Source organism: Narcine bancroftii, chromosome 2, assembly GCF_036971445.1.
Source record: "Narcine bancroftii isolate sNarBan1 chromosome 2, sNarBan1.hap1, whole genome shotgun sequence".
NCBI lineage: Eukaryota > Metazoa > Chordata > Chondrichthyes > Torpediniformes > Narcinidae > Narcine > Narcine bancroftii.
Window position 1 is genome coordinate 20,422,203 of NC_091470.1, and position 12,091 is coordinate 20,434,293.

General features: G+C 35.4%; 1 protein-coding gene across 2 annotated transcripts in view; it reads left to right on the top strand.

Moving 5' to 3' along the window:
* ahsa1b (AHA1, activator of heat shock protein ATPase homolog 1b) overlaps nucleotides 1-12,091 on the top strand; it is a 59,988-nt gene that overhangs the window by 21,098 nt on the left and 26,799 nt on the right. For both annotated transcript variants that reach the window (XM_069916073.1, XM_069916071.1), the window contains exon 4: nucleotides 10,932-11,049. In XM_069916073.1, coding sequence (XP_069772174.1) covers nucleotides 10,932-11,049 — 118 coding nt within the window. The remainder of the gene's footprint in view (nucleotides 1-10,931; nucleotides 11,050-12,091) is intronic.

Below are 12,091 nucleotides of genomic sequence, written 5' to 3' on the forward strand. Positions count from 1 at the left end.
AATCAGTATAGAAAGTGTTACGGAGTCCAGAGGACCCCAAAAACCAGCAACAATAGATAACACAAGGTTACTTAAACAAAAGTTGTTTTTAATTATATTTGAACAAGAAAACAGAATTAAACTTTAACTTGCAGTTTGATATACATGTTTGTTATAAATATTTTTAATTATCATTGTCTGTAATCATATTCAAAACTGCTTCCTTCTGTTAACCTCAGCCTGCTTCCCAATTTGTCCTTCAACTAGGTTTTCAGTTGAATTAAAGAGAAATTGGGTAGGACATGTAACAGCAGCATCGTATAATTCAAAAGCAAGAGGAGTGGCTATATTAATTAGCAAAAATGTGCCATTTAAAATAGAAGAGGAAATAATAGATCCAGCAGGGAGATATGTTATGATAAAATGTCAGATATATTCGGAGCTTTGGAATCTACTTAATATATATTCACCTAACGAAGAGGATCAAAAGTTTATGCAAGATATCTTTTTGAAGGTAGCTAATACGCAAGGGAACATACTAATAGGAGGGGATTTCAATCTGAATTTGGATCCAAATATGGATAAAACGGGGGAAAAAATTAGCAGGAACAACAAAGTAACCAAATTTATAATTAAATCAATGCAAGAAATGAAACTTGTGGATATATGGAGGAAACAAAGCCCAAAAGAAAAGGAATACTCATACTACTCGACTAGACATAAAACATACTCAAGAATAGACCTATTTTTGTTATCAGCTAGTATGCAGGATAGAGTAAGAAAAACAGAATATAAAGCGAGAATGCTATCGGACCATTCACCCTTAATACTGACAGTAAAGCTAGAGGACATCCCTCCAAGAATGTATAGATGGAGATTAAACCCCATGCTACTTAAAAGACAGGATTTTAGAGAATTTATTGAAAAACAATTAAATATGTATTTTGAAGTAAATACGGAATCAGTGGAAGATAAGTTTATACTATGGGACGCAATGAAAGCATTCATTAGAGGGCAAATAATAAGTTATGTAACCAAGATGAAGAAGGACTATAATCAGGAAACAGAGCAGTTGGAAAGGGAAATAGTAAACATAGAAAAAAAATTAGCAATAAAGGAAGATACAACCAAAAGAAGAGAATTGGCGGATAAAAAAATAAAATATGAAACATTACAAACATATAAGGTAGAGAAGAATATAATGAAGACAAAACAGAAATATTATGAACTAGGTGAAAAAACACACAAAATCTTAGCATGGCAGCTTAAGACAGAGCAAACTAAGAAAATGTTATTGGCAACAAGGAAAAAAGACAAACAAATTACATATAATCCAAAAGAAATTAAGGAAAACTTTAGAGAATTCTATGAACAATTATACCGAACTGAAAACGAAGGGAAAGAAGGGAAAATAGATGAATTTTTGACTAAAATTGAACTACCAAAACTACAAATAGAGGAACAAAATAAATTAACAGAACCATTTGAAACAGTAGAAATACAAGAGATAATAAAAAAATTACCAAATAATAAGACACCAGGAGAGGATGGACTCCCAATAGAATTCTACAAAACATTTAAAGACTCATTAATACCGCCCCTCCTGGATGTAATCAACCAGATTGATGAGACACAAAACTTACCAGATTCATGTAAAACAGCAATAATTACAGTAATACTAAAACAAGGGAAAGATCCACTCTCTCCAGCGTCATATAGACCAATATCTTTGCTAAACACAGATTATAAGATAATAGCTAAACTATTAGCAAACAGATTAGCAGAACAGGTACCGAAAATGGTAAATTTAGACCAAACTGGATTTATCAAAAAAAGACGCACAACAGACAATATTTGTAAATTTATTAACTTAATTCATGCAGTAGAAGGAAATAAAGCACCTGCAGTAGCAGTTGCTTTAGATGCAGAGAAGGCCTTCGACAGAGTAGAATGGAATTATTTGTTCAAAGTGTTGCAAAAATTCAGTTTACCGGAGAAGTATATTAATTGGATTAAAGCATTATATAAGGGACCGTTAGCGAAAGTGACAGTAAATGGACATGTATCAAAGCAATTTAACTTAAGCAGGTCAACGCGGCAGGGATGCCCACTATCACCGTTATTGTTTGCGCTAGCTATAGAACCACTAGCAGAATTGATAAGAATAGATAATAATATAAAAGGAATAAAAATAAAAGACAGGGAATATAAAATCAGTCTATTTGCGGATGATGTGATAGTGTACTTAACAGAACCAGAACTATCAATAAAAGAATTATATAAGAAATTGAAGGAATATGGAGAAGTGTCGGGATACAAGATAAACGTAAATAAAAGTGAAGCAATGCCTATGAATAACGCGGATTTCTCAAAATTTAAGAAGGAATCCCCATTCAGATGGCAAATGCAGGCAATAAGATACCTAGGTGTACAAATAAACAAAAATCTAGGCCAATTATATAAACTCAATTACAATCCACTAATGAAAAAAATTACAGGACGATTTAGAGCATTGGAAAGAGCTACCACTAACACTGATAGGAAGGATAAACTGTATTAAAATGAACATTTTTCCAAGGATACTATACTTATTTCAGGCATTGCCAATACAACTGACAGAAAAATTCTTCAAAGAGTTAAAGAAAATAATAAGGAAATTTTTATGGAGAGGGGGGAAACCGAGGATAGCACTAGATAAATTAACAGAATGGTATAAACAAGGAGGCTTACAATTGCCAAACTTCAAAAATTATTAACAATTAAGATACCTATCAGATTTTTATCAAACAAGGGAAAAACCAGACTGGACGTGATTAGAATTAGATAAAATAGGGGAAAAGATACCTGAACACATATTATATAAATGGGACGAAAAATTGGTACAACATAGAACTTCTCCAGTATTACATCATCTCCTCAATATTTGGAAGAAGATTCATGTAGAAAGAAATAAAACAAATTATCAATTACCAAAACTAATATTGACGCAAAATAAGCTACTCCCTTTTACAATAGACAACCTTTCCTTTAGAAAATGGGAAAAAAAAGGGATTAAAAGAATAGAAAATTGTTTTTCAGGAAGTAGATTCTTATCCTTTGAACAAATGAGAGATAAGTACAATATAACTGGAGATACAGCGCTGGCATATTGCCAACTGAGATCCTACTTGAAAGAGAAATTAGGAAGCAATTTGAGTTTACCAGAGGGAAGTAACCTTGAATATGTGATTACAGATACAATGTTAATCAAAAGATTTATAACAAATATGTATATTAAACTGCAAGAAAAAGAGAATGAGGAAACAAATGGTAAAACTAAACAAAAATGGGAACAAGATTTAAATATAAAGATAAAAAAGGAAACATGGGAGAAATTATGTTCTGGAACGATGAGAAATACAATAAATACGAGGCTACGTATGATACAATATAATTGGTTACACAGACTATACATTACACCGCAAAAGTTAAATAAATAAGACCCAACAGTATCTGATAGATGCTTTCGATGTAAAAAAGAAATGGGAACAACAATTCATGCAATCTGGACATGTGAGAGAGTAGAAAAATTTTGGGATGATCTCAATCAGATATTAAATAAAATAACAGAAAACAATATACCAAAGAATCCAGAGATCTTTCTCCTAAGTAACATAAAAAATAAAGAATTTGGAATTGACTTGGAGGATGCACAAAAAAGATTTGTTAATATAGCCCTAGCCGTAGCAAAAAAATGTATTATGTCAACCTGGAAATTGGAAGATAATTTGAAAATACAACAATGGTATATAGAAATGAATAAATGTATTCCATTAGAAAAAATAACATATAGTTTAAGAAATAATATTGAAATATTCGAACAAGTATGGGAGCCTTACATTAAATACAATAGCGAAAACCTACCGGGAACAAACATTACCTAAGTTGATGGAAGGAGAAGAAAAGAAAAGAATGGACTCAGTAGAATTTCTGGTGTATTTTTGTTGAATGACAACATTGTCTGACTGGCTTAATGCAACCTAGATTGTATACCTAAAATGGATGAGAGGGGGGGTGGGGGGGGGGTGGCTTGGGAGGAGGGAGGGGGGGCAGAAAAAGACACTGTATATGTGTGAAAAAAAAAGTGTATATCATGGCTAACGTGATTTATGGTGTGAAAAATAAAAAATTTAAAAAAATATATAAAAAAAAAACTAGGTTTTCAGTTGGTGGTGTGCAAACATTGTACCGTGAGTTATACCATATTAGCACTTAATTTGTTCAGAAGATAATTTATTTACTGAAAAACAATTTTCTATTCTTTTGATCCCTTTACTCTCCCATTCTCTAAAGGAAAGGTTATCTATTGTGAAGGGGATTAGTTGATTTTGCATCAATATTAATTTTGGTAGTTGAATTTTTTTCCTTTCTACGTGAACCTTCCAAATGTTGAGCAGATGGTGCAGTACTGGTGAATTCCCATGTTGCACCAGCTTTTCATCCCACTTATATAGTATATGTTCAGGTACCTTCTCCCCTATTTTAACTAGCTCTAATCTGGTCCAATCTGGTTTTTCCTTTGTTTGATAAAAATCTGATGGGTATCTTAATTGTGCTGCTCTATAATAATTCTTAAAGTCTGGTAGCTGTAAGCCCCTTGTTTGTACCATTCTGTTAATTTATCTAGCACTATCCTCTGTTTTTCCCCCCCCCTTTCCTTAAGAATTTCCTTATTATTTTCTTTAGCTCCTTGAAGAATTTCTCTGTTAGGTAAATTGGTAATGATTGGAATAGGTATTGTATCCTTGGGAAGATATTCATTTTAATGCAATTTACCCTTCCTCTCAGTGTTAGTGGAAAAATCTTTCCAATGTTCAAAGTCATCCTGTAATTTCTTCATTAATGGCTGATAATTTAATTTGTATAGATATCTTAGATTATTATTTAGTTGAATACCTAGGTATCAGATTGCTTGTGTTTGCCATTTAAATGGTGATTCTTTCTTACACTTTGTGAAATCCGCATTATTCATTGGCATCGCTTCACTTTTATTTGCGTTGATCTTGTACCCCGATACTTTTCCATATTCCTTCAATTGCTTATGTAATTCTTTTATTGATAATTCTGGTTCTGTTAAGTGTACTATGATGTCATCTCCAAATAGATTGATTTTATATTCCTTCTCTTTTATTTTTATCCCTCTTATTTTATTTTCTGTTCTTATCAGTTCTGCCAATGGTTCTATAGCTAACGCGAACAGTGGGGTAGATAGTGGACATCCCTGCCTAATTGACCTGTTTAATTTAAATTGGTTTGATATATATCCATTTACTGTCACCTTCGCCAATGGTCCCTTATTTAATGCTTTAATCCATTTAATATATTTCTCTGGTAGGTTGAACCTCTGTAGTACTTTGAATAAATAATTCCATTCTGCTCTATCAAAGGCTTTCTCTGCGTCTAAGGCAACCGCCACTTGCATGGATTAAGTTAATGAACTTACAGATATTGTCCGTTGTTCGTCTCTGCTTAATAAATCCAGTTTGATCTAGTTTTACTATTTTTGGTACACAGTCGGCCAATCTGTTTGCTAATAGTTTAGCTATTATCTTATAATCTGTGTTGAGTAGAGATATTGGTCTCTACGATGCTGGTGTTAGTGGATCTTTCCCTGTCTTTGGTATTACTGTAATTATTGCTGTTTTGCATAAATCTGGCATGTTCTGTGTTTCTTCAATCTGGTTCATTACTTCTAGTAGAGGAGGAATTAATAAATCTTTAAATGTTTTATAGAATTCCATTGGGAGTTCGTCCTCTCCCGGCGTTTTATTGTTCGGTAGTTTTTTTTTTATATATCCTGTATTTCCTCTATTTGAAATGATTTGTTTTGCTCCTCTTCTTGCAATTTCTGTAGTTCAATTTTAGCTAAAAAACTCATCTATTTTGTCTTCTTTCCCTTCGTTCTCAGTTCGATATAATTGCTCGTAGAATTCTTTGAACTTTTCATTGATCTCCGTTGGGTCATATGTAATTTGTTTGTTCTTTTTCCTTGATGCCAATATCGTTCTTTTAGTTTGTTCTGTCTTAAGCTGCCAAGCTAGTATTTTATGCCTTTTTTGCTCCTAGCTCATAATACTTCTGTTTTGTCTTCATTATGTTCTTCTCCACCATGTATGTTTGTAGTGTTTCATATTTTATTTTTTTGTCCGCCAATTCTCTTCTTGTTGTTGTATCTTCCCTTGTTGCTAATTCTTTTCTGTATTTGCTATTTCCCTTTCCACCTTTTCTATTTCCTGATTGTAGTCCTTCATCTTAGATAACTTATTATCTGCCCTCTGATACACACTTTCATTGCATCCCATAGTATAAATTTATCTTTCACTGATTTCGTATTTAGTTCTAAGTACATTTTAATTTGTCGCTCAATGAATTCTCTAAAATCCTGTCTTTTAAGTAGCATGCAGTTTAATCTCCATCTATACGTTCTTGGTGGGATGTCCTCCAGCTCTATTCCTAATAACAGGGGTGAGTGATCTGGTAACAATCTAGCTTTATATTCCGTTTTTCTAATTCTCCCTTGGATGTGGGCTGACAACAGGAACAGGTCTATCCTTGAGTATGTTTTATGTCTACCCGAATAATATGAGTATTCCTTCTCCTTTGGGTGTTGTCTCCTCCTTATATCCAAAAGTTGCATTTCCTGCATCGATTTAACCATAAATTTGGTTACTTTGTTCTTTCTGCTAGTCTTTTTTCCAGTTTTATCCATCTTTGAGTCCAAATTAAGGTTAAAGTCCCCTCTTATCAGTATATTCCCCTGCGTATCTGCAATCTTCAAAAAGATATCTTGGATAAATTTTTGATCCTCTTCATTAGGTGCATATATATTGAGCAAATTCTGAATATATCCGACACTTTATCATTACATCTCTCCCTGTTGGATCTATTACTTCCTCCTCTATTTTGATTGGTACATTTTTATTGATTAATATAGCTACTCCTCTGTCTTTTAAATTATATGATGCTGCCGTTACGTGCCCTACCCAGTCACTCCTTAATTTCTTGTGTTTCCTGCATGAATGCTATATCAATTTTTTCTTTCTTCAGTAAATTTAACAGCCTCTTCCTTTTGATTTGGTTATGTATTCCGTTAATATTTATAGTCATATAGTTGAACATGGCCATTTCATACTTTGTTTACCTCTCATTTCCGTTTCCTCATCACCACCTTTCCTCCTTCTCCATTTCTGTTTTCTTTTTTTGAACACACTGTAAGACAACACTTCTAAACATAAAATATTTCCACTATTCCCAGATCTAAAATTCCCTTAACCCCAAATGGTCCCCCCTCTGAGTTGCCCCTTGTCCCTTGCCGGGCAACCACAACTCCCCTCTCCATTTGGATTGCAAACCTGGTCGCAAGCATCAACTGATTTCGCAGTGACTGTTATTCTCTCCCTCCCAACCCCCTCCAGAAAAGACTTTTATCTTCACATTTTACAAAGCTCACCCTCTTAATTCCCCCCCTTACTTCCTTTCTTCCCCTTCTTAGTTCTTACTTATACATTACTTTTCTTCTTTATATGAAGTTTGTCGTCATTCTTGTTCTTGTTGCATCTCTTCATCTCTCTTTCTGTTTTGCAGGCGTTCTGCAAATTCTCATGCTTTCTCCGGATCCAAGAACAGTCTGCTTTGTTGCCCCGGGATAACTATTTTAAGCACCGCTGGATATCTTAACATAAGTTTATAGCCTTTCTTCATAGGATCGACTTTTGCTGCGTTAAACTCCTTCCTCTTCTTCAGGAGCTCAAAACTTATGTCTGGGTAGCCAAAAATTTTTTGACCTTTGTATTTCAGTGGCTTCTCTCATTTTTTTCATTGCCTTCTCCAATATATTTTCTTTTGTCGTATATCTCAAGAATTTTACTAGAATGGATCTGGGTTTTTGTTGTGGCTGTGGTTTTGGGGCTAATGTTCTGTGTGCCCTTTCTATTTCCATTCCTTCCTGTATTTCTGGCATTCCCAGGACCTTGGGGATCGATTCTTTTATAAATTCTTTCATATCTTTGCCTTCTTCATCTTCCTTAAGGCCCACTATCTTTATATTGTTTCTCCTATTATAGTTTTCTATTATATCCATCTTCTGAGCTAACAACTCCTGTGTTTCTTTAACTTTTTTATCATTTTCTTCCAATTTTAAGTCGTCCACTTCCATTTCTATGGCTGTTTCTCGTTCTTCCACCTTGTCTACTCTTTTCCTTATTTCTGTTATGACCAGCTCTAATCTACTCACTTTTTCTTCTGTACTTTTCATTCTTTTTATTTCACTAAATTCTCGTGTCAGCCATTCTTTTAATGCTTCCATATATTCTTGAAAATTTTTTAAATATATGTACTGTCCATTCTCTTTATCTTCTATTCCTCTGTGCAGATCTTGATGTTCTTCTTTTTCTGTGTCTGCTCTAGGGTTTTTCTTTTCTACTTCTCTTCCTTGTATCTGTCTCTTCTGACTTTCTTGTTGGGCTGTTTCTCAGTTTGTTGGGGTTTTTTTTATGGTGTCTTGATGTTGGTCCTCTTCTTCTGGGCTGATTATCTGTTGTGTCTCTGGTTTCCTTTTTTCATTCTCATCCCTTCCATTATTTTCTGTATCTTCCCGCTGGGAGCCCTGCTGTCGGGTCTTTCTCAGCTGTTCGTGCTGTGGAGTGGAACTCCACAGCTGGTTCCCCACCCACCCCCTCCCCGTCAGTCCCCCCCTCCCATCGGTGTTGTCTTTGTCGTGCGCATGCACGGTTGCGCACCTTTGTTTGGCTCCGTGAGCCATCTTTGCAGTCCTGCGTTCAGTGGGTCGCGACCCTGCGGGGTTTCCACTGACCTCGGAGTGGGCTCCTCTTTCCACGGCGGGTCCCTGCTTTTTCGTACAGGTAAGGGCTTCACCTTTCTCTTCTGGCATCTTTCCTTCTTCTTTTCTTCCCATTGTTTTTGGCTTTTCTTTCTTTGGTGCCATTTCCTCCACACCTTTATTTTTTATTTGTTGTGATTTGTGTGTCTGGGGCTTTGCCTTTTCTTCACTTTTTTCCTTCTTTTCTGGAGAGGGCTTCTGTTCTCCTACCGGCCACTACTCCATCATATGACTCCTCCCGAGAGATTCCTTTTCCAGGACATCTGCAACTGATTCCTTCTCAATCAGTCTTGCTGACGAAATTTGCCCCCTTCAGGGTTCTCCAGATGATCCTCTTTCTTTCAGGTCACCTTTCAGACCGCCAATCTCCTCCTTTGACCAGACAGCCTTCCAAAGTTTGCCAGCTTGTCTTTCTGTCTTCTCTCTGTTTCACACCCTCTCTCTCTGAGAGCAAAACTCTTCTTCTGCCTGCAAAGATCACGTGCTCTCCCAGGCAAGCTGCTGTCGATACTTTGTTCCCTCCTGCAAAAAGCCCTCTGCAAAAATCCTGCAAATATTCTGTGTTTTTAAAATGTGTGTGTGTAAGCTGCACTAACAATTCCTCCCAAACCACCTCTAAATACTCTGTCACAAGAGGCTTATTTGGCCTACAGTGTTTGTATTGAATTTGATGCATAACTGAAATGGTTCTTCTGATTCCATATAATGCATATCCCTCTATTATCTGCATATTCAACTGTCTAACTAGAAACCTCTTAAATGTTTCTACCTTCCCTGCTTCCACCACTACCCTGGCAACTTGTTCCAGGTACATACTATTCTGATTTAAAAAGAGATGCTCTACATATCTTTTAAATCTCCTTCCCCATCTTAAACAAATGTCATCCAGTATGTGATATTCTGCCATGGAAATTAGGTATTGGAGTTACAGTCCTGTTTTTGGCCTCCTACCATCGTGAAAATGATATTTGATTGACAATTTTACACTCCACATCTCTAGAAATGTAAGGATTTTTGGGAGATTACAATGAATACATCCAATATTTCTCGATCCACTTCTTGTGGTATCCTAGGATGCAAACTATCAATTCCAGGAGATTTGCCAGCCTTTGGCTCCATTAGTTTCTTGAGAGTAAATGTCTTTTGTAGCATTCTTGTCATTTTTCATGTATATTTAACAATAAATATTGATGCGAAGTATCTATTTAAACCCCTTTGCCAATTCTTTGTTCCTAATGACTACTCAGTTTCTTTCTCCAATGTGACCTCTCTTCCATCTTGTGTATTTGACTGGTGAAGTCACTTTTTATGTCAATTTGCCCTCTTTTAGTCCTGCCTTTGCTGGATTTGGAGTTTATTCCCATGATGGACCTTCCCACTAACTTTTGTCCTGTGTTTTCTCCAGAACCTTTCCTCTGTTGTGGTTTTTTTTTTTTTTTTGCTGCAAGTCTTCAATTATCTTCTTGTTTATCTTGCACTGCTGGACTGTTCTTGTCTGATAATTATTTTGCCAGTCCACTTTCACAAATTATCTTCATTCTTGTGTAATTACGCTGATTGTAAGTTTAACACTGTTTTGGATCCAAATTTTATTTTGCTCTCCATGCTGAACTCCAGCATACTTTTTAAAAAAAAAAACTTGGGAGCCTAGCCATATGCAAAGAAACAAGTAATATTTCAGAACTAAGTTTAGGTTTCTGTTGTGATTGAATCTCCTATAAATTGCTCTCCATTAACTTTTCTTTACACCCCCCCAAAAAAACACTTGGAAGCTAAGGACATCAATTTAAGTTGAGAGGGAAGAAAATATAAAGAGGATATGTGGGGGAAAATGTTACTAATGGAATGGTTGGTGCCTGGAATGGGCTGCCAAGGGTAGTAGTGGGAGCAGGCATGGAGGTTTTTAGATGCCTGAATATTCAGTGAGGAAGGATATTATTGTCTGTGCAGAAAAGTATTGACAAGGTAATAGTATTGACAAAATGTGTGTTTAAAATATTGGAAGATTTTAGTCCCATTTATGTTTCTAACTTTCCTAGCATATAGTTTAACCAAAAGTCATTTTATCCTTCAGGTTATTGTTGGTCTGGCCAAAGATGAACCTGAGACAAAGCTGTTGGACCTAATGAAAACTGATGGTGCAAATATGATCAGGAAGGCACTTCTCAACTATGTTGACACACTAAAATTAGGTGAGCATGGGTGATCGTTTAAGATTTAAAATCTGTCAAGTACATTGAAAACTTAAAGTACATTGCAGCTTCCTGCTTCTCCTCCCTTCCCCATATTTTTTTTTATTGGGCACAAGCCTGCTTTTCGCTCACACTTTGACAAAGGACTCTGGCTCAAAACGTTAGTTACCCTTTGCTTCCTATAGATGCTGCATGACCTGATGAGATTCTCCAGACCTTTTGTGCATTGTACTGCCTTGAATTGTGTGTATCTCACTATTCTGGATATTTAATCAAGGTGTTTGAAGTATTTGATAGTTTATAATTGATTCTAGTTCTGGGATGACTTTCTCACTTGAAGCTGCTAATGTATGTCATTTACTGTATATTTGTGTGAAATGATTGTCCTAAAGGAGGGAGATTATGATTGGTGTGAATTTTGAATTTCTTCTAATCGTTTAACACAATATTCTGAGGTGGGCCTTGAAAGCTGCTCCGGAGTAATAATCAGAGAGAATAGCTTGCTTTGATTATTAATTCAGCTATTCATCCTCAGAATTAAGATGTTAATGTAGTTTTTATAAGCAGATGTTCTTCCAGCTTTTTCGGAATTATTTTGACACTCAATTCTAGTAAATTAGTTACTTCATGCAATTTCAGTAAACACTGGATGACTGATTTCCTCCAAAAACCATTCAAAACAGAAAAAATATAACAAATTTGAAATCTGGTCATTGAAAGTGGATTTAAAGTGGAAAAGCCCATCTCTCTCACGCACCAACTGACTTATGAACATGCATTGAAAGAATTGCAGAATTCATTATGGTCGTATGAATAACTTGGTTTTATATTCTTTTAAAAAAAAATCCAAATTTATCATAGGTCTCTCGAAGTTGGCGGAAAAGGGGTAGTGGTGGAAGGGTGTTATTCGGATTGGAGGTCTCCAATCGGTGATGTTCCACACTGATTAGTGCTGGAACTTTTATTGATGATGGTAAAAATTATATGGATGAAAACAAAATTGTAAATTTGCAGATGACACAATGGCAGAGTTGTGGATAGT